General features: G+C 46.8%; 1 protein-coding gene across 1 annotated transcript in view; it reads left to right on the top strand.

The window, feature by feature from the left end:
- The window catches only part of LOC137414560 (endosome/lysosome-associated apoptosis and autophagy regulator family member 2-like), a 155,734-nt gene that overhangs the window by 45,144 nt on the left and 86,711 nt on the right, over nt 1-23,879 (top strand). Inside the window, exons 4-5 of the mRNA XM_078770035.1 lie at nt 14,278-14,425; nt 22,976-23,065. Of these exons, the coding sequence (XP_078626161.1) occupies nt 14,278-14,425; nt 22,976-23,065 (238 nt within the window). The remainder of the gene's footprint in view (nt 1-14,277; nt 14,426-22,975; nt 23,066-23,879) is intronic.

Here is a 23,879-nt window from a genome sequence, read left to right on the forward strand (position 1 = left end):
TGATCAGCAAATTGGGGTGTTTAAAAGGTCACACCCTGGAGGGGATTTAAAGCCCGTAATACCACACATTTATTTTGCTTACTTCTTCAAAATTGAAAAAAACTTTAAAGTGTTCAATTTCACCCCACTTTACGGTACCCACAACTCCATTGTGATGTTATAATTCTTCTGAGACTTGCGCTGTTTTCAGAAGTTTAGACTTCACATTGGTAAATGCTGGATTTCAACCCGCAACTGGGGTACCAGCCGAGTATTATTTCCCTAAAGGCCATCACTGTACTCGGTAATATCACTAATATCACTATATTGGGTCCGGTCGTGAGAGGACGCTGGCGTCACTTGCTCGCCGCTTCTCTGACTGGACCATTGTCCGTATCTTGCTTTCCTGGTGGTCGTGGCGGATTTTTGGCCATTGAGTCTTCCTCTGCACGGTCCCGGCTCTGCTCTGCTGCTCCTGGCTTCACCTGCTCGGCTCCTTCGCTGTTTCCTCGGGCTCACTCTCGTGGGTTGTGCCGCCCATTGTTTGCAGCGGCGGTGGTGGCGGTTTGCCGCCGTGATCTTGATTAGCGGCGGCGGTCGTTTGCCGCTGCATTTGCCGCTTTGCCTCCTCAACCTTGGCCTCGCGCTCGTCTCTTCGCTCCAGTCTGCCCTCTGCCTGGTCCCGGCTCTGCTCCTGGCTTCACCTGCTCGGCTCCTTCGCTGTTTCCTCGGGCCCACTCCCGTGGGTTGTGTCGATTGTTTCGCCTCCTCACCCTTGGCCTCGTGCTCGTCCCTTCGCTCCTGCTGGCATGGCTCTGCGGTACTCCGCCGCAAGGCTTCTCCTGCTTAAAACCCGCTCCACCCCATCATGCATCTCTGCAATCAAATCGAATGGACTCCTGCGTCGACCCAGGTACATTCACCGTGGCTCCGGTCGTAAGTTTGTTTATTTACAATCAGGTCACTCCATCCCCATCCTCTGGTCGGCTCAGCGCACTCCCACTCATCGGCCCAACACACCTGGTCACAACAACGCACAAAATCGCACCTCCTGTCTGCGAACCCTGGCCAAATCACCTGGATTCATACCCGCCTTACAAAACAACATCAAGCTCACCCTGTTCAATACCCGGTCCCTCAACAACAAATGCCTCATCCTGAACGACTACATCCTGGAAAATAAACTGGACTTTCTCTGTCTCACTGAGACCTGGCAACAACCACTGGACTACTACACGCTCAACCTCACCACACCCAATGGATATTCTTACATCAATAAACCACGCTCGGAGGGCCGAGGTGGTGGAATTGCCGTTATTCACCGACAAGACATCAAGACCAACCTCATCTCCATCTCATCTGCTCCATCATTTGAACACCTGGCTTTTAAACTCTCTGGTCACACACAGTCAGTCATGGCTGTTGTCTACCGCCCTCCCAAACCACACCCATCATTCCTGTCTGACTTCTCCTACTTTCTGACCCAGCTATGTTCCCTCTCCCCCTCAATCCTCCTCCTTGGTGATTTCAATATCCACATGGACTCCACTGACTCCACGCTAACCACTGACTTCACTGATTTACTCACCTGCTTTAACCTCACTCAACATGTCAACTTTCCTACCCATAACCGTGGTCACATTTTGGACCTTGTCTGCTCTACTGGACTAATTTTGCACCATCTCTCTGGCTCCGACCTCACTCTCTCTGACCACCTAGCCATCACTCTGACCATCAACATCCCCACCCCAGCACCAAGGCATTATCGCACTATCAACTTCCGTAAGCTAAACGCTCTTTCACCTGCCTCATTCTCATCGACCCTCTCTGAAAAAATGTCCACTTCTCCCTTCGTTGACCTCCACACCCCTTCTGACCTCACTGACTACTACAACCACACTCTCTCCTCCTGCCTTGACCAACTTGCGCCTATAAAAACCAAAACAGTTTCTTTCACCCATTCTGCTCCCTGGTTTACCCCTGAACTCCGCCTGATGAAAACTCGTGCTCGCCAACTTGAAAGACTCCGCAATAAAACAGGTCTCACAGTTCACTCCCAGGCCTACAAGGACCACATACAACACTATAAAGATGCCCTCTCCCGCGCCCGCTCCGCCTACTACTCTCAAATTATCCACTCTGGCTCCGGAAACCCAAAAGCACTCTTCTCTACAATAAACAAACTCCTCAGCCCCCTGAACACCACCACCCAGTCATTCACAATAGACAACTGCATCTCCTTCCTTTCATTCTTCCAACGCAAAATTGAAAACATCTACAACAGCTTGACCACCGCCGCACCCGCTCCCCCTCAAACCACCTGCCCCCCCTTATCCTGCCATCCCCTGTCTCAATTCTCCCCAGTCTCCCCTACTGACCTCTCTGAACTCCTCATCGGAATGAAAACTGCCACCTGCACTCTTGACCCCATCCCCTCCAGCTTTGTCAAGGCCTCCCTTCCTGCTCTCTCTCCACTTATCATTGCAACAATAAACTCCTCCCTGTCTACAGGCATCGTCCCACCATCCCTCAAAATTGCTGCTGTTACCCCCATTCTGAAAAAACCTGGACTAAACCCTGACACCCTAAATAACTTCAGACCCATCTCCAACCTACCCTTTCTGTCAAAGGTTTTGGAACGCGCTGTAGCCACTGAACTCAAACATCACCTCTCTGCCAATAACCTGTATGAAACATTCCAATCCGGATTCCGCTCCAACCACAGTACTGAAACTGCTCTCCTCAAAATCACCAACGACCTTCTCCTCTCCTCTGATGCTGGCAACCTCAACATTCTCATCCTCCTCGACCTCAGTGCCGCCTTTGACACCATCGATCACACCATCCTCCTCACCCGACTTGAAGCCACCTTTAACATTACCGGCACTGCCCTCTCTTGGATTAAATCATACCTCTCTGACAGACGTCAGTTCATCTCCATCAATAACTGCAAATCCCCCACTGCTCCCCTCCCCCAAGGTGTCCCCCAAGGTTCAGTTCTTGGCCCCCTCCTCTTCATCCTTTACCTGTCCCCCCTCGGTCACTTAATCCGCCGTCATGGTCTCCAATTCCACTGCTTCGCCGATGACATCCAGCTTTTCATCTCCACCAAGTCCATCTCCACCGCCACCCACTCTATCCTGACAAACTGCATCACTGAAATAAAATCCTGGCTTCAAATCAACTTCCTCAAACTTAACTGTGATAAATCTGAAATAATCATCATTGGCCCAAAAACGCTCACCAAGTCCACCCATAACTTTGCCCTCAACATCGACGGTTTCCCAGTATCCACCTCCCCTCACATCCGGAATCTTGGCATCATCTTTGACCAAACCCTCTCCTTCGACAAATACACTAAACAGATCACAAAGACAGCCTTCTTTCACCTGAAAAACATCGCCCGTCTCCGTCCATCCCTCTCCTCCATGGCTGCAGAAACCCTCATCCACGCCTTCATCACTTCCCGTCTGGACTACTGCAATAGCCTCCTTTATGGTTCACCCTCAACAATCACCAATAAACTCCAATACATTCAGAACTCCGCTGCCCGTCTACTCACCCATTCCCGGACCCGTGACCACATCACCCCCGTCCTTTACAAGCTTCACTGGCTCCCCATCTCCCAGAGAATCCAGTACAAAATCCTCCTCTTGACCTACAAAGCCCTCCATAACCTGGCCCCATCCTACCTGGCTGACCTCCTCTCCAGACACACTCCCACCTGCAACCTCCGCTCTGCTGGTACCAACCTCCTGCCCCCCCCCCATCCGGACCAAATTTAGATCCTGGGGGGACAGGGCCTTCTCCATCGCTGCTCCCACCCTCTGGAACTCGCTACCTCACACCATCAGAGACTCCTCCTCACTCACCACATTCAAAACATCACTCAAGACCCACCTGTTCAACACTGCATTCAACATTTAACCCACAGCATCTAACCCCTGACTATCTCCTCTCCTTCTCCCTCCTTTGTGCTTTGAATATTTCCCTATTGATTCTTCTTTTTTTGCAATTGTCTTTATGTTTTGCTATGCATTATGTTTTGCACTCTGTCAAAGCGTCTTTGGGCTTCCTGAAAAGCGCTATATAAAATAAATGCATTATTATTATTATTATTATAATGCTGAACTGACTTGATGTTGGCGATTGTTTTACCTATCTGTCCATAAACTCGTATTCCTTCTTACAGCTGTTCTCATTCTTTGGGCACTTTTTCAAGGACATGTCTGAACATTGTGTGCAAGTTCATGCTGTACTTGGCTGGCAGGCCACATTCAGAAATTATTGCAACATTGCTTTTTTGGTACAACGTCTGCCTGTAACCATTACTGTTGGCTTTTCAAACCACATTTTCTTCTGATTATAATGGTTTGTGTTATGTACTCCAATGATCGGCCTTTTGGAGCAAAATGAAGGGGGGAGGGGGGCGGTAGAGGAGGGTACTTGTTGTTTATTTTATTTATATGTATATATATGTATATATATGTATATGTATATGTATATATATATATATATGTATATATATATATATATATATATATATATATATATATATATATGTATATATATGTATATATATGTATATGTATATATATATATATATATATATATATATATATATATATATATATATATATATATATATATATATATGTATATATATATATATATATGTATATATATATATATATATGTATATATATATATATATATATATATTGTTACTGATCGCGGTTTAGATGTTATGATGGGCCGAGCGGATGGTCCAACCGCGACCGTTACAGGATCCCCGACTCACCCGATTCCACCCGAACGTTGGCCGGATCGCACCGCAGCTATTCAATAGGGAAAAGACAAAGGCGACACGGATGTGAAGAAGAAGAAGAAGACAAAAAGGTTTGGAAATACTACTGAATTTATTGACTATTTACACACATAAGCAAAAAGAAAGCAGTCACGTTTATTTACAAGCACATAAGACGCAGGTGACACAGTGAAAATACTAGCTTATACAGGCTTAACTTATTCCCAGGACAGAACAAACAAAGACACTGACTCACGCGGGGAATTGCAGAGTGGATTGCTGGAAGGAGGTGTGTGGCTGGAGGGGGGGGGGGGGGGGGGGGACGGCACGGAGCTGGCTGGAGCTTGATCCCGCACGGGACGTCGGCTGGACCTCGACGGCCGCTGATGCCACCGGGCCTGTCGTGTGCGCGGGATCACGGGTCGGAGCTGCTTGGTGGAGCCGATGCGCTGGTGGGGGGGGGGGGGGGGGGTCTGGCATGACGGGTTCTCTCCTCCTTACGCGCTCTTGCTCTGATGACCCAGCTCTTTTTCCTCCCTCCTTGTCTCAACTCAAAGTGCAACCAACGCAACCAACTGACCACCGACTCCACTGACTGACTCCTCACGACTCTCTCTTGACGACCAACTCACGACTCTCTCTCTTGCTTCTTGCGTGCGCCTTTTATAGCGCCTCCGGCGATTAAGCCGCCGGCCTTTTGGACACGCCCATCGGAGTGCTCACCTCGGCCCTGGTTGGTCGCGCGACCCTCTGGCTCCGCCCTTGATGACGACGGGCGGGCACGCCTTTCTTCTCCGATTCGAGCACATGTTCAATGGCGGTTATTGGAGGGGAGGTAATTGAGAATCGAGGCCCGGCAATGACGGAAGGGGATGTAAAAGGAAATGGAGATTTTGGGGATGGGAAGGAAAGGGGATCTATTCTCTTTCACTGGTGCAATGGAGTACTTCAATTAATGGGAGACACAGCCTTACTCTAAAACACAGAATAAGAGATAACTATCAACAGGGGTATTCTATTATTTGGCTGATGTATATGCTTGTGGACTAATTATGGGATGCCCTTTCACCTTTACACAGCTCCGGAGGTAGGGGGGCACAGAATAAACAATAATAATAATAATACAGCACACAATCAAAAAAATACAGTCCTCATCTCCGCAACAATATATATATATATATATATATATATATATATATATATATATATATTGTTGCGGATTTGGGGTACGGCACTCCCGTTACCAAGGGGGGGTTAGTCCCCTTGTCTTTTAAGCTGGCCGTCTCCCGATCCTGGAAACTATAACGCTCCTTTGCGGGCGAGATTGGCCAGCATGATTGGTCAATGGAGGTCCCAAATACCTGCATGCCAATCTCTCCGCAAAGCAGGGCGATAATTCCCGCTCGGACCGTGGACGAGATGGAATTTGCCGAGCGGTTAGCAATCCGAAGCCCGAGCCATTACCAAAAGGACTAACCCGATTCTGAGCGATTGCCGAAATCGTGCCACGTATATTCAATGGAAAGAAAAGACTAAGACGATCGAATGAAGAAGAAACCCAAAGTAAGGAAGAACACAGAATTTATTAACAATACTGAAGAGGAAACGAAAGGGCAAGAATGTACAATGGAAGAGGAAGAAGCAAGACACAGTGTAGCCTTATACAGTCTTAAATATCATGCCCAGGACAACACAAACAGACTTACACGTAGGGAGGAATGTTCGTAGGAAGGGAAGGTCTCAGCAGATGAACAGCGTGGCTCCGGCCCTGGTCCACGCTGTACCCCGATCCACGCTGCAGTTTCGCTGCGAAAACCCCGGCAGGCAGCGCTGTTCGCAGGCGGTCGAACGCGAGCGGACTTTAGTTAATGATTGGGGTTCGTATATCGGGGAGGGAGGCTCTCAACGTTGCAGCTCTCGTCACAGCTCACAGCTCATGACCCCGTCACCAGCTCTCGTCAGAAGCACGCCTTCTCTCTCCCTCGTCTCTCCTCTCTCCTCCCGTCCCTGAAGTAGTCCGATGCGGCGCTTATATTACGCGCCCTCAAATCAAGCCTCGCACTTTTAGACACGCCCACCGGTGAACTCGCCTCTGCCCTGGTTGGTCGCGAGGGCTCACCGGCTCCTCCCTTGGTGACATGTTGACGGGGCCACGCCTCCGTTCTTGGCGCTCCTCCCCCTTCTTCTCCAACTTGGCCGCATGGTTAATGGCGTACGAGGGAAGGAAAAGTCGCCGCCGAAGCTTTTGAAAAGGGAAACTTTGGGACCTATCTTATTTAATTAATGCAACGCAGAGTCAAACTATTGGAAACAGAGCCTTACCTAAAACACATACGAATGAAATAACTAGAGTTGCTATGGTGTCATACATGTTGTACATGGACTAACTAGGGTGCGACCTTTAACCTTTAGCAAATGGGAATATGTACAGGGAATTATTTGCAAGGGGTTATTATTTACAAAGTGAAGGTTCTAAAAACCGTAACACAGCACCCTCCCTTTCTCCACATCCGTCCCGGGCCGTTTCACAAGGGATATCTTTTACAATTATATGTGACACTTAGGTGTGGTTACCCTCTACTTTTAACCTCACCCTGAGTGTGACATTTTAAAAACTAGATATGTCCCGCCTGCTGCGTTGCATTCTACCTGGCAGACTCACGCCCACAGACTAACCGAATTGCGGAATTAATTTGCAAACTACACATAAACCGGTGGGGAGCATTATTTACAAAGACTAACTATTTTGATTATTTACAACTAAAACCCAGGACCTGTCTTTTGGGAGACAAAAAGCAGATGGTTTGAAAAGAGGAAAGGTCATGCACTGCACTGTACCGATACACCATACCCACATGCACAGAGATGCACAATTGATATTCCAGTGCACCAAAAAGCACAAAAAGCACCACCAAAAAGCACCATTGAATGCACAGTCATACATTTCAACAAGTAAATGAACTGGCGTCTTCTCAGCTGGGCCGATGGCTGCTGGGCCGATGTTTCTTGGTGTTTTCCTTGATGTTCTTTGCTTGCGGCCTATTTAGTAAATAAAAAAGGGCACAACCCGCGTCCATTTTTTTTAAAATTAAGGCCAGCAGGGGCCAACTAAGGTGGTCCACCTGCTTGGCATAGGTGCCACCTTGACCATGGTCCGCAAGCAAGATGCTGGCAGCAAAGGTCGCGCCAGCAGAGATGCTATGCCACAGACGTGTGGTCCATATAGTGGTGCTCGGCCACAAAAACGTGTGGTCCATAAGTGGCTTGGCCACAAATGTGTGGTCCATAGGTGGTGTACCGGTCCAGGCAGGCAAGCAGCGAGGGTGCGGGCGCACAACTACGACGCCTGCACACTTTCCCCTCGGTACCCAAAGACCACGGTCCATGAGTGGGGAAGGAAGACAAAGCAGAGTTAGCGATGGGTAAGGGCGCAAGGGTACACATCTTACAAGGCAATGCAAAATGAGGGGCGCGGGAGAGCGAGCTGAGAAAGCCCGTCCCTACCGTTCGTCACCGCCCATGTCACCTACACTACCCCTTGCCTCTCCCCGTATCGACACAATTTACAAATCCGTCGCTATCGTCTTGTCTTCCCCATATCTCCCCTAATTCCAAATTCGTCATCAATCCCTCTGAACCAAATTTGCCATCAATCCCAATTCCTCATCAATCCCTCCTAAGGAGGAGGAGATGGAACCACGAACAATGTCCTCCCCAAGTCAAGATGCGTCTTTTAAACCAACCAAACATTTGCACAAAACGGTGTGGAGTCTTCTCACCTCAGGTGAGTGGATGCGGATGGTGCGAAGAGATTTTCAATCCGAACTACCTTCTAAATGACATTAACACTTACCTCTACCCGGGGTCTTTCCCTGCCAAATCATTGGCCATCATTACTCTATGTGGTTCTAAGAACCAATTCCCATTGAACATACTGTGGTGCTCTCCAATTTGGGGTCTCACTCCCCCAATCCTACTCCCTGTGCTCTCGCACAATTTCAGGGCTGGGTCGTGTGGCTCACCAGCAGGTCCGCTCACCTGCACACCTCCGCCACTGAACGTCGCCACCCGAGCTTACCTGCTCCTCACCCTAACCTATCTGGGGGAAGGCCCTTTGGCTCTCACCCCCTAGTGCCCTCTCTTGCGTCGGGCTACCTGGGTCCTCTCCTGGGATCCTGGGCCCCATTGAACTACTACTGGCTCCCAGAGCCTCCTGCGGCCTTACCTGGCCGACAGACTAACAGTGGCGGAGTGCTCAACTAACCATACTTACCAACAGGCCACACGCCCAGCCAATTTCGTTCCACTAATGCACCCAACACAACACCTCTGTGCAACTACCCGCACCACAGATGCCAATATCCAACCACAATTTACCTACTCCCTCGACCTACTCTTAAACTACCTTCCCCGGGTACTCGTGAAAGGGGTCCATCCTTCCCCCATCCACTCCTTCGCACCATACACTCCACTCCACGTATTCCACACTCCACTCCATACCATTCATGCACTTGCACACCTTGCAAGTCAATGCACTCAATACACTTACACATTCATCCATATTGCTCTCACAATACATCACTTTTACACACACACACACATCGCTCTCGAGCATTGCCTCGCTTCAGCATCCTCACCAGCACACCATTGCCTCATTTCAATACTCTCACCAGTACCACAAACACACTGCATCATCTAAGGATTCTAAGCTAACTATTTCCCTTCTAAGACTCGTGCTTTCCCTGTCATCCCTTAAAACTATGCACTCCCTCGTCATTATCATCCAACTAATCTATTCTACGTCCACACTACTTGTACAATGTTCCTACTTAACTCTGGTCCCTATGGTCATTTCTAGATCCCTACAATAACCTAACCCTCCCGGGCTGGTTTGTATAGCCATACCCCATAACCTAATGCTCCTTTGCCCCCAGTGTGAGGGATGGTAGAGCTACCATCCCCCGACACTGGGTATCATATTCAAACAATCTTCATCATCACAATAGTCTGCGACACTTGAGCTTCCTCGGTGCGTCCATGCATTCTTTACAACTCGGCTTCGTAAAGTCGAGCAATGCAAACGGGTGGTTTGGTCTATTGCAGGTTGAGTCTGTCTGGCATTCGATTCAGGGGAGGAGGTTTTGTTGGGCCAAGACACCAGGCACCATCCCGGCGCAACGCCTTGCGCTCCCAAGAGCGATGGCTCGGCCTTGCCCGGCCGAAACGTCGCCACCGCAAGGGGGCGCCGTTCCGACCCCTCCTACCTTCCCTCGAACCAGGCCGGTCGCCTTGCCTGGCAAAGCGCGGAATCGACCATACAGGGCGGGGCCCGGCCCGGATCGTGCACGGCGGTCCTTGCGAAACCGCCGCACTGCCGATCCCGGCTGGTCCCCGCAGCACACAAAGGGCCCGGCGGACCGAGAGCTCGCGTCGGCTATCCGTCAGCCTAAACGCTAACCCGGTCCGCGTCGATGCTGGGGTCGCATCCTCACACACACATCCCGCGACCCACTCCTCTCTCACACATCCATGCGCTCCAGTGCTTCTCATACACTCCATTCATTCTACCACTGTACTCGCTCGTGCATTCTCTTTCGCTCCATACTCAGGTCGACTCATAACGCTCACCACACGCTCTCGCGCACATTCTTGCGCACCCATTCTCCTCGCACACTCTGTCATCACACACTCCTTAACACACCTCCCTCACGCACCGTCTTGCGCACTCTCCCGGTACGTACCCCGTACCACTCGTGGGTGTGCACACTGTTGCACACCCACTCAGCGCACACCTACCCATGAGTGTGCACTCTTCTGCACGTGCTCCACAACCAACTCGGGTGTGCATCCCCGCACACTCTCTCCGTCCATCTCACACTCTATCACACATACACTCCAGCGCCGTTCGCCCACGCGCACCATTCACTTTCACGCAGCGCACAAAGGACCTTCCACCAGCGCCCGGGTGACGTCTGAACCCCAAGCGCGCAAAAATGTTTTCGCGCTAAACATTTTCGCACCATATACAGCCCGACTCACCTTTGGGATCCTTTTCTCCGGACGCAGCTGCAAACTTTCATTGGGGTTAACAAGCACGGCATCATGATGCGAACATGGATTTTGTGCATATTCCATTCCAATCTCCAATTTAATCTCTGTGACTGCCGTCTCTCCAACGTCAATTTGAATTATTTCTTTCTCTTTGTCCTCGACGGCCGCCGGCACATATGAATTTACCTTGTCCAATTCGGCGGCCGTCGGGTTTTTGACACCCTGAGTCGCGATTTCTATCCTGGTCCACCCGGCTGTGCTTTGCTCTAACTCGCTTCCCCCACTCTTCTCAAATCGTGCTACCGATTCGAATCAAATCGGTTGCATACCGATGGGACCTCTTCGCTCAACATGCGATCAATGCTCTTCCCCAATGCTTTTATTCCACACCTGGATTCCTCCCTCATCTCTTCCCTGTCGCTCCTCCATTCTTTCATGTTTTCATCATGCTTGCCCATTAAGGCCCTCATTTCAGCCATAAATGAGCCCCAGTCCATTGGCACCGCGGGCTCGGCTGCCACGGCCATGTGCGAGGCGCCGCCATTTTGTGTGCCTGCAACCCCCTCGACCGCACCTTCTTCAACCTCCTCCTCCATTACTCCCACTTCTTCCCTGGGGTCCTGGGTTGATTCTACCCCCTCTTCCACTTCCTCGTTTTCCCTCACCGGCATCTGATCGCCTTGACTATCCATGGCACGACCTTAATTTGGGTTTTAATAAAAATTTTGGCCGCTCGTAATTTTTGACCAATTTTTTTTTTTACAGGTAGAAAAATTTGGTTCGGATCCAATCCCACTCCTGACACCAATTGTTGCGGATTCGGGGTACGGCACTCCCGTTACCAAGGGGGGGGGTTAGTCCCCTTGTCTTTTAAGCTGGCCGTCTCCCGATCCTGGAAACTATAACGCTCCTTTGCGGGCGAGATTGGCCAGGGTGATTGGTCAATGGAGGTCCCAAATACCTGCGTGCCAATCTTTCTGCAAAGCAGGGAGATAATTCCCGCTCGGACCGCGGACAAGATGGAATTTGCCGAGCGGTTAGCAATCCGAAGCCCGAGCCGTTAACAAAAGGACTAACCCGATTCTGAGCGATTGCCGAAATCGTGCCACGTATATTCAATGGAAAGAAAAGACTAAGGCGATCGAATGGAGAGGAAACCAAAGTGAAGGAAGAACACAGAATTTATTACAACACTAAAAGAGGAAACGAAAGGAAGAATGTACAATGGTGGAGGAAGAAGCAGATACACAGGGCAGCCATATGCAGTCTTATATATCACGCCCAAGACAACACAAACAGACTTACACGTATGGAGGAATGTTCGGTAGGGAAGGAAGGTATCGGTAGATGAACCGCGTGGCTCCGGTCCTGGTTCACAGTGTACCCCGGCAGGCAGCGCTGGTCGCGGGCGGTCGAACGCGAGCGGACCCTGGGTTAACAACGGGGTTTATATTCGGGGAAGGAGGTTAATAACGTTCCGGACTCTGATATTGGCAGTGGTGTCCCAGCTGTCGTCCTTGAAGCAGCTTGTCTCAGCTCGTAGCAGCACATCTTCTCTTTGCCGCTGCAGCTCTCCCGTCACAACCCTCGCAGCTCAACTCCAACTCCCGTCCTTGAAGTAGTCCGCCCGCGGCGCTTGTATGACGTGCATTACAAATCAACCCGCGTGCTCTTGGGTACGCCTACCGGTGAACACGCCTCGGCCCTGATTGGTCGTGAGGACACGTTGATGGAGCCACGCCTTGGTTCCTGGCGCTCCTCCCCCTTCTCCAAACTCGGCCGCGTGGTCAATGGCGCCTTACCAAAGGAAAAGTCGCCGCCGAAGCTTTGAAAGGGGATATTTTTGGGGCCTGTGTTATTTGATTAATACAACGCAGAGTCAAACTATTGGAAACAGAGCCTTACCTAAAACACATACTAAGGAAATAACTAGAGAGGTTCCTATGGTGTCCTACGTGTTGTCCATGGCCTAACTAGGGTGCGACCTTTAACCTTTGGAAGATGGGGATATTTACAGGGAATTATTTACAAGGCTTATTATTTTATAAGTGAAGGTTCTAAAAACCGCAACAATATATATAAGTAATACAGGACTGCTTGTGGGGTACCGGTGACAAACTTGTATTTTGAGTCATGTAGGGCTCTAAAACAATGCAAGCAAAATAAATGGTATTGTCCTGTCACCAGCGATTAAGACCGCTGGGTGACGGATAACCGAGACAGTTTTACTCCTGAGGCAGCTGCCCAAAATAATGGCGGTAGGATTTTGTCGGGCGTGGAATGAAGGGAGGCGAAGCGTTTGCCTGACGAAACACACGAGTTTATTCCGAAACCACAAACAAAGAAACACGACAGTAAAATTCAACAAATATTATTTAATAAAACTATCCCAAATAATATAAATGAAAGGTGAGGTAAACTACAATTCTAACTGAGGTACCTCCACATGCAGACTCAAAAACGGACAAAGGGAAAGATAAAATAAAATAAAAAGTTCTTTTTTTAATAGTGCACTGGTCTATAAAAAAACTGGTTTTTATAGTGCACTTTTTTAACTTGCCTCACGAGTTCCTCTGCGAGGTTGGCAGCTGGGGTTGAGGCCCAGAGCTCGATGTCTATCCGGCGGGAACCTGGCACAAGGTGGCGGCCAAGCCGCTCTGGAAGTAGCCACCAGCATGAGGCAAGCAGACAGGATGGCCTCCTTCACCTCGATCGCGGCCTCCACCGCCTCCGAAGAGCCCCACAGCCAAAACCTCCCTCACAATGCTGCCCACGCAGCCAAGAGCTCCTCACTATTCATTCAAAACCGCTCCAAAAGTTATACTCAAAATTGCACACAATGGTGAAGCTCCTTCTTCAGATCGAGAGAGAGAGAGACGTGCTCTTCCTCTTCTCTCTAGAACTTGTAAAGAATCTCCTCTTCTCTGGTAATCTCGTCCAATATCGAAGTTGCTATGTATCGATATGTTTATATAAACTGGAAGTTTTAAATATTTGAGTTGCTTATCTTTGCAAACTTTAATTGAATTGATAAATGGAGCTTAATATTGCATACAAATAGAAAAAGAAACCTCACCCTTAAGCAGGTGCTAGCACACCTGGCACACGATGCCTGCATATACCCGGATAAAAACAAGTCTGTGGTTGAAACGTTGGATTGGGCTACTGTTCTCGTTGGTGTTGCTTTGTTTTGAATACGGATCTTCCAAACCATAACTATTTATTTATTTTCTTGTCGTTATTGTTGCATCTTGAAAGGCATTGAAAATATATTGGGCCTCTTGCTGTTTGTCATTACTCATTACCGAACCCATTAGGACATTGGGGGAAAGCATCCTGTGTTTGCCTAAATGTTTTTATTTTATCAAAATATGACATCTTGGATGTGCTGTCAGAGCTGCCTAGGACATTTCTGCTACTTTTGATCTCGCCCTGCTCAGTTCCCACTGGATGCCGTGGCAGCATGTGGTCGCCTCCAATGTGGACGAATGCACGGCATCGCTCGTCTACTCGGTCGATTTGAAAAAGCCTGGTAGAGTCAGCTTTGAGTACCAGTACATCGATGCGAGTATCTTCTTTGAGTTTTTTGTAAGTACCTGATGCATTCACTTTTTTTCTTTGTTTAATGAAACGAATGATCGGAGAGGGGGGTAGTAGGGAGGGTGGTGGTGACGGGGGCATATTTGTCTTCTGTTAGATCCCTCAAACGAGGTATTTACCATTTCCATGTGCTGTGCCTGGAATTCTTACCATCTCGTTACCCCGTGGGTGAAGCGAAAGGTGGAGTTAAGCAATGGGTCCATTCCATCAGTCTGTCTACAGATGTCGGTCTATGTTTTTTTTTAATACTGTGGAACACCAATTGGAACATGGAACAGCAGTTTAGCAGTACTTTGGGTATGATTTTTTGAAAATTGGATGGAATATCTTCCCAAGCATGCATGCGCAGACAGGAGTGAGGTAGTTGTTTGTCTGTCTGGTAGACTAACAAAATTGAAAATGATTCCAAATAGGAAAGGAACTGTTTTTAGGGACGTCAAAAAGGACTCGACTGGCACAAATAACGAATTTAACGTGTTAAATAAGGTGGTGTGAAATACGGTGCATCAACGGCGGTAAACTTCCAAAATGTTTTTTTTTTTCTACAGCCTTTAAAGTCTTTATTATGTCTCCATTGACAAAGTCTCCTCTCCTCAGTGACGGAAGCCTCTCCTCAGTGAAAGACACATGAAAGCCCGCTTGGAGTTTGCAAAAAAGCACCTAAAGGACTCTCAGACTGTGAGAAACAAGATTCTGTGGTCTAATGAAACCAAAATTGAACTGTTTGGTTTCCGTCTAGCCACTCTACCATAAAGCCCAGATTGGTGGAGTGTTGCAGTGATGGTTGTCCTTCTGGAAGTTTCTCCCATCTCCACACAGGATCTATGTAGCTCAGCCAGAGTGACCATCGGGTTCTTGGTCACCTCTCTTACCAAGGCCCTTCTCCCCCGATTGCTCAGTTTGGCCGGGTGTTCAGCTCTAGGAAGAGTCCTGGTTGTTCCAAACTTCTTCCATTTAAGAATTACTAGGGCATGCCCGTACTATATATAAGCTAGGACGTGCCCGTACGTGGGTGCCCGTTCCTTGCCAAAAAAAAAAAAAAAAAATTTTTGTGTAGGGGTGTGTGTGTGTAAACATCCTAGGGCGTGCCCGTACGTGGGTGCAAAAAAACATGCGTGCAAACAACAACAACAAAAAAAAACTTTGAAACCACGTGGCAGTAACGACCACAGAACCCCCCCCCCCCCCCTCTATTTACATGAATGGTTTGGTCCATTCGCAACGACCACAGAACCCCCCCCTCTATTTACATGCAATGGTTTGGTCCATTCGCAACGCCAAAGCGAACGGCGAACGGCTAAATCGCCATAGCTCGGTAAGTACTTGTCCGATTAATTTCAAACCTTGAAAAGGCACATCCTCGGGTCCCCAGCAATATACCTGGCAAGTTTCAAGTATATCGGACCGGTAGTTGTCGAGAAACAGCGGTCACAGACAAACATACACACATACAAACACACATACAAACACACATACACACAGAGATTAATGGAATTATAGATAGATGGAGGCCACTGTGCCCTTGGGAACCTTCAATGCAGCAGAATTTTTTTGTAGGCTTCTCCAGATCTGTGCCTCGACACAATCCTGTCTCTGAGCTCTGCAGGCAGTTCCTTGGACCTCATGGCTTGGTTTTTGCTCTGATATGCATTGTCAGCTGTGAGACCTTATATAGACAGGTGTGTGCCTTTCCAAATCATGTCCAATCAATTGAATTTACCACAGGTGGACTCCAATCAAGGTGTACAAACATCTCTAAAGATGATCAAGAGAAGTGGGAGGCACCTGAGCTAAATTTCAAGTGTCATAGCAAAGGGTATGAATACTTATGTAAATGTGATATTTCAGTTTTTTCTTTTTAATAAATTTGCAAAACTTTCTAAAATCCTGTTTTCTCTTTGTCATTATGGGGAATTGAGTGTAGATTGATGAGGGAAAAAATGAATTCAAACGATTTCAGCAAAAGGCTGCAACATAACAAAATGTGAAAAAAGTGAAAGGGTCTGAATACTTTCTGAATGCACTGTATCTGGTCATCATGGTTCCTGGACTGAATGTACCATAGTTAAGTTACTGGGTGTGATATTTCGCAGTATACTTATGATGGTGCAAGAGATTACTCCATGGGTTTTTAACAGTTGAAAACATTTTGATGACGATATTGAATGTTAGATATTCATTACTTTCCAAGCCGGCTCAAACTGTAGTGTGACCTTGAAAAAATTAAAACCGTTTTTAGGCAGATGAAGGACCTGGTTTGATGTTACCATGTGAGTGGGACCCTCTTAACCTTCCCTTACCTTTGGTAGATATCCCATCCGTATGAGAAATTAACAGTTGTAAAAACAGCAAGTGATGTGGACATCTTGTACTGTGCTGTTTATCTCCCCTGTGTAACCATGGCAAACACAGTTGTCAGTCCTCGTTCGATAAAGGAAGACTTGTTTTGAGTGGGGGACATTGGGGTATCGTGTAATTACTGCATTGGAAGTTGGTCCTTCGACACTCTTATGTCGAAGGGTTCGGTTACCTTCACACAGAGTTTTATTAGCTAATTGTTTTGGATTGCCAGTCTAAATCTTCCATTTGCTAGTTACATCCATGACCGAAGGTGGTTGGAGGTTATGTTTTCACAACTGTCTGTCTGTTTGTCTGTGAACAAGATATTTCAAAAAGTTGTGGACGGATTCGGACGAAATTTCGCAGAATGGTAGTATATGTGACAAGGACGAAATAATTAGATTTTGGTTAAGATCCGGATTCGGAACCGGCTAGTATAATTTTTAAAGTGAAATCTTCACCATTTTGAGATAGGGACAAAAACGATACATAGCAGGATATCTCAAAAAGTTGTGGACGGATTCGGATGAAACTTGTGGAGAGGTCGGGTGTCTGACAAGGACGATTCGATTCGATTTTGGTGAAGATCTGAATATGGATTCGGATACCAGAATTATTTAATTTTTAAGTGATTCTTCACGGCTGAGGGATCGGGTGCAAAGTGATTATATAATATGATATTTTTAAAAGGTTATGGATGAGTTATGACTAAACTTGGTGGACGAGTTGGTTTGGTGACGAGAACAAGCCGATTAGATTTTGGTTCAGGTCCAAATCCAGATCCGGCCTGTCATTGGGATACAAAACAAATTGTTCAGCCTGGCGGAGGTATGCGCTCTACCGAGTGCCATTCTAGTTAAGTGAGTGTTTTGGGCAGATGTGGCTTTGTGATAGTCACGGATGCTGTTGTTTTATGTTGCGATGTGGTTGGAGGTAATATTCTCGCTTTTAGGCCATGAGCCTTTTGTCAGGACCGAGTCCAATTATTATTATTATTTTTTTTGTTAAGGCCAGGTGTTTGTTGAGATAACATTCAGTTGTTGTTGAGATAACATGTTGAGAACAGCCAGCTTCCTCATTGTGCATGCAGAGTTGCGTGTTTGCTTGTTTGCCGACGTGGCAAGACACTACAATGTGAAGGCATTGTTTCCTTATCGGCATTGTTGATTTGGAACGCTGAAAGCATTTCCTGAAGAAGCGGCATAAAAAAAGCTTATTTCGTTTTGTTTGGTCTTCGGTTGGTGCAGTCTGTTAATCTGCTTCTTTTACTAATTTATGCTTAAAAGATCGATATCAAACTGAAGTGTAGAAATCACAAAGTACATCCAACTGGATATTTTGTACAAGAAGCAACAAATGCAAAAGATGTTTATTTGATCCATAATTCCAGTGCCATACTCACAGCAGCTACGTACAATTGGGAATCGTACAATGAACCACTCACTGATTGGCTTCTTTGACATTCCATGCTGACGTCACAGGAACAAATTATATTCGAGTTCTTTCGAGTGTAGCCTGTTTCATTTTAAGTGCAAACCCTTTACAAGGAATAGTAAAAATTAAGAAGAAGCAACTATGAAAAGAGGCTTAAAACTGTAACTGATGTGGCAGTGCGGGTTTTAAAAGGCAGAGTTTTACATCCTCGGATCAAAACATTTTGCTTGGTATACTAATGGCCATGTAATTTCAATGTAAAAGCACAGCGGTGTTTCCTAATGTCCTTGTCCCAACGAATCAAATCGTGGCAGGGAACGAACCGAGAATAAACAACTCTTAGGTGAACACACTCCCAATTGAGCTATTATGCTGCACCAAAGCAAAGGCTCAGAAATCTGATATTTTGACTGCAGAGTGGCCTTAAACAGAAACAAAATAGGACACATTTGCTCAGCTATAATATGATGCTTGGTCGGGTGCAAGTGGGGGTGATAACCAATTTAGGAGCTGAGGAGAACCAGAGGGAGATTACATTTTTGGGGGGGTGAGGGTGGGAGGAGGGTAGGCCTTTTGTCAGGAGGCGGAGGCATAAGAAGAGTTGTGATGGGAGAAATATGAAGTGGGGGTCAATGAGGGTTCTGCTGATCCATCAATCCATCATTGCTACTGATGTCATCCTTTACTCTTTTCAAAGAAGCTGGTAACTGACCATTCGTTTTGAATTCTGTCCCGGTCACTCCACTGTGAAAAATGCTGCTGCTCCTCTCTCCCGAATGGTTGGAGGCAATAAATATTAAGCAAGAGGTCAGTACTATCTCCTTGGACACATGTCAGGCATTGGACAGTTTGCCTTACTGGTCTGCTTGGAAAGCGCGTTGCCTGTGGGATACAAGACCGCCTTCATACCTTTCCTTCTGACTTGATCCATTCACACAGTCAACACATTACTATCAATGGAACCCTCTACTCCCTCTCTTAGTGGAGGCTGGAATTCCTCGAGGCAGTGTTTTTGGCCCAATTTTGTTCCTACATAAATGACCTATCCAATGCTTTGGAAAATCCTCTCCTACATTTTGCAGATGAAGCTACATTGTGTTGAACAATAGCTCAACCCAATGTCACTCAGGCAGCTGCTGCATCACTCTGCTGATCTCTAATTGATTAGATTATTGTCTGACAAATGTAAGACGAGATAAAAGAGGGATAAAGTTCGGATATACAAAACGAGTCTTTCCAAGGACTTTAAAAACAAGACCGAAAGTCTAACAGCAGCGTAGCCGGGCTTGTAAAATATTATAAACCACAAAAACGCATCATTCGCTTTTTAAACAGTTGCTAATGCTGTTTATAACATTAAACAAAGAAATTTGGAGGAAACGTGACATCCATTAGGTAAGTGTTACTTGCAGAACTGAGCGAAGATCTACTATAATTTATATACCCCACAAGGGTTGGAGGTGTGCTCATTTACCAAGCAGCTAGCTAGCGCTTGCCAAGCCGGCCGTTGCTTAAGGGTTTTGCATGGAGTGCTTGCTCGAATGCTTTAACCACTTGGCGATCTCTCCACAAGAACCTTGGTAAATGAACACACCCAATGTTCTTGAGACCCGATCATAGAGAGACTGTAATCTATATACCCCAAAGAGGAATGACCTTTCCTGCCGCTCTTGAAGTGAGCGGGTTTACGCCGTAATGACATCATATACGTAATGACGTAGCATGACGGCCGGACGAAAAACTTCCACTACTTTAATATATATAAGACTAGCTGAATGCACCCGGCGTTGCCCGGGTTCTTTTTGAATGAATTTAATCTTCTGTACATACTGTAGGTTTTACTACTATAATTCAGCTTTTAATCACGGCCGTAGAAGATTGACTACTATAATTCAGCTTTTACTCACGGCCGTAGAAGATTGACTACTATAATTCAGCTCAGCTTTTAATTGCGAAATCGGTCCAGCTGAGGCGGCCTCGACCGGCCTCACCACCGAGCCTATAACCTTCCCGGGGTCCGTCCCGACATTTTTTGTTTGAGAGGTTTCCTCCTATCTTTCACCGTTCAGGAGATTAGCGCGTACAGACAAACAAACAAACAAACAAAAACGTTCTTTTATATATATAAATATAGAGTAGATATCTATTTAACCTCCAGTAATGTTGCAGTCACCACAAAGGGATTAGTGTTATGATTAGATTTACTATAATAATAACGTTACGTTATTATAATGAAAATTATATTATTTTTTAAAAACCGAGGTGAATTCCTTACTTCTGCTTCAACACCGCTTCAATCCATCAACTTTCCATTCATGACATTGGGATTAAAGTGTTATGGTTATATTTACTATAATATTATTATTACTACGAAAACGATACTACTGAAACGATACCACTGTATTAAGAAACCTGGGTTTAATTTGTCCTAAGCGGAAGGTGAGTAATAATGCCTAAGGCCTATACGTACCGCATTGTTGGAAGAGACGTAACGCCGATGCTTTCGATATTTGATGGTCATTTTCACAATCGGTTTGTTTGTGTTTCACACTAAATGAAAAACGTACAGGTAGAGCATGGCGATTGTGATATATGAGAGGTTCGACAATACGTTCGGCATGAACGGCATATAAATCAAAATGGTGGTGTGTGGAGTCAGCCGCGTATGCCATAATGACATTACCCTGTCATGTGACCAGATTCTCAGCTCTGATTGGTATACATTTGAGGGGACATACATACATACATACATACATACATACATACATACGTACGACGCCAAATTGCGTATTTTAGTATGATAAAATAGTCCCCTTTGCAAATGACTTCAAGCCATTCCCCCTAATGTCTTCTTTAATAGTCAAAATTATTCCCATGTTCTTGTGGGGTTGGCCTGGGGAAGTTTAGCCCAAGTCTTTAACGAACCAGCGGGCCAAGTTAGGGCAGGAATTTCTACAACATTATACTGTTATGAATTTTGGGTAGGGGCATATATAGATCCAGGTAGATCTGCATAGGTAGGTGCTCCGATGTTGCGAAGAAGAAGAAGAACCATCTCGATGTAAGTAAGTCAGGGACCTGTCTAGCCTGGTTTGTTGGATGTGTATATCTGTGCTCATACAAGGATGGCCCTGTGGTAGGTAGAGTAGGGATTATGCTAACTCCCCGGTATGTCGAACCATGAACCCGGTGTGATCATCCCGGTGTCCCGTATCGCAACACACCCATAGACATTAGTTAGACCCAATAGCGCACACATTAATTAACCCCCCCCCCCCCCCACCACAATAACAAAGCAACCGACGGAAGAACAGACCGGAAGCAGCTGCGCAGTATTGCACCACGGCAAGCAAACATCGTGCAGACAGGAAATAGCCATGCCCAGAAAGACTTGTGATTGACAGGGGGGAGGAGCGAGTAGGAAGCAGGTTGCTGATTGGCAGAGTAGGGAAGATGAAGGACGTTCCACACTGGCCACCGACGACGACGTGCCACACGATGATGTAACACCAAAGGCGCGAAGCGCTCGGCCAATCAGTGAGGAGGGCGCGAAAGTCTACCAAGAAGCGACGCACTGGTTGGAGGGGACGAGAGCTGACGTCACAAGACAGCCAGTAAAACCACTCGCTGGCCGACATTTCTTCATTCTTCTCGTTTTTGGATTCTTCCTGGCCAGACCTCCCTCTCTCTCTTCCCTTCTTGCCTTCTCGTTCCCGTTTGGACCTTCGCTTGTTGAGCGCCGACGATCATCCTCCCCGGGTGTTCTGGCTCCTGGTGCCTGCGTGCGAGTGCTGTGGCGTGGGATGGACCATTCAGCGAGGCCGGTGTTCACGCCATCACCCGAGCGGTTTGCGCCAACCGGAGCTGTGGTTGGACGAAGAGCTCGGAAGCCGACGATTCCTGACGGATGCTGCACCCAGAAAGATAAGACGCATCCACAAACACAACGGTTTCTTTTATTCATTCTTCCTGTGTCCGTTGTAGAAGTCTGGTGTGGGGACGTCCCGATATAGGGGTTTAGTTCTTACTGGTGTGTTTCTTTGTTCTCGGGGTCCGGCAATAAAGCCGCATTTATTTTTGTACATCAACTCCGTTTTTGGTTTGATTTATTAATTTGCAGGGGAAGACGCCTGCGTGCGGCGGCCGTAAAGGTGAGTCGGCATTCTTCATTCCGTCTCGCGTATGATCCGCCATTGATTTGGACAATGCCTCAAAGTAAGCTCGATTAGCCATCCGTGGACACACTATCTTAATAGAGCCATCCAAAGGACAATACATACATGTTCCCATCAGGTTAGGGCAGGAATTTGGAATATGGCAATGGTGCTGTAGATAGTTCACCTCCTATTCACGAAGGACACCATGGGATCTTTAACATCCACCAACTAATGCAGGCAGACAGGATTCCCATTTAACGTCCATCCGAGGGACTACGGCACACACACTGACTAATCACCCTGCCTGTGAAACACCAGGATGGCAGTTTATAGCTGGGCTGATATCTGAACCCAGGTGAGACAGCTTAAAGGTGGGTGTACCCACCTCTTGGCCATCCTGCCATCCTGTCAGCCTCCCTCCCTCATTCCTTCTAATATAAAATTTTCATTTATTTATTTTTGCAAATACCCTTCATAAACACTAATTGGTACTGCATACTTTCCCCTCCTTCTCTCTGGGCTCTACAATTAGGTGAATTATTTCAGTGGCTTTAATTGAGTTGCAGGTCGTGCTGACTGCAACCATCTTGTAAATGTGTATTTGCAGGTACAGAATGATCAGTGCCAAGCGGTCACAAGTGAAACAGACAGTAGGTGGCTTCCACACACACAAAATGGTGAATGGCAAACACGAAATGTAAGTGTATTCCTCATTGTCATCATTTTTTTTTCAATTGTTTTGGCATCTACAATTAAGGCGTTGTTTTTGGTTCTGCATTATGTTTGTGAAACAGAGTGAGGGCAAGGAGAGGGCACAGACGTAGCAATGAATGAAGACCATTTGTCATTATTTTTCAACACGAGTATCCTAAACATGAGACCTCACTGCTTTTTCGGTCATTACCCATGAATATTATGACACACCTTCACACTTGTGACCAGAATTTATTTACGTATTTATTTTTACACATCACTCCAGGGTGCAACACAACTTCAGAGTAGAGTAAATTGTCATATCCTGCAAATGGGCCCACCATGACGAACCTTTTCCTCTCAATATTCCAACTGATTGGGACAGCTGAGGACTTGCAACCTTAGGCTGCTCATACAACCATTCCCTTCGTTGCCATACTATTCTCCAAGGACTGGTAAACCCTAATTTCCACTTGAAGGCAAGAATTCTAGGCATGCTTGCTGGACACGTGTGAAAACCAATGCAAGTGTGAGTTCTTCGTGCCGTTACCATGATCGTCAAACCGTTTGCCCAAGGATAACAAGTCATGATTGGTATTGGGCAAAGATATCTCATTTGTTCCAAGCATTAACCTAGTTAATTCAATAAATTGATGTATTTGATTACTGATATGCAACTTGAACTGATTTCTTTTTTTTGCACAAAGTCCAATTTTCTAGTTAATTGCTTTCATGGAAGAGCAAGACGATAGAGGTTGAAAATGCAGCTTTCCGATAGTGGGTCATTGGGGCTATTGTTGCATAAAACCAGCAAGGGA

Source organism: Myxine glutinosa, chromosome 1, assembly GCF_964187855.1.
Source record: "Myxine glutinosa chromosome 1, kmMyxGlut1.1, whole genome shotgun sequence".
Classification (NCBI taxonomy): Eukaryota; Metazoa; Chordata; class Myxini; order Myxiniformes; family Myxinidae; genus Myxine; species Myxine glutinosa.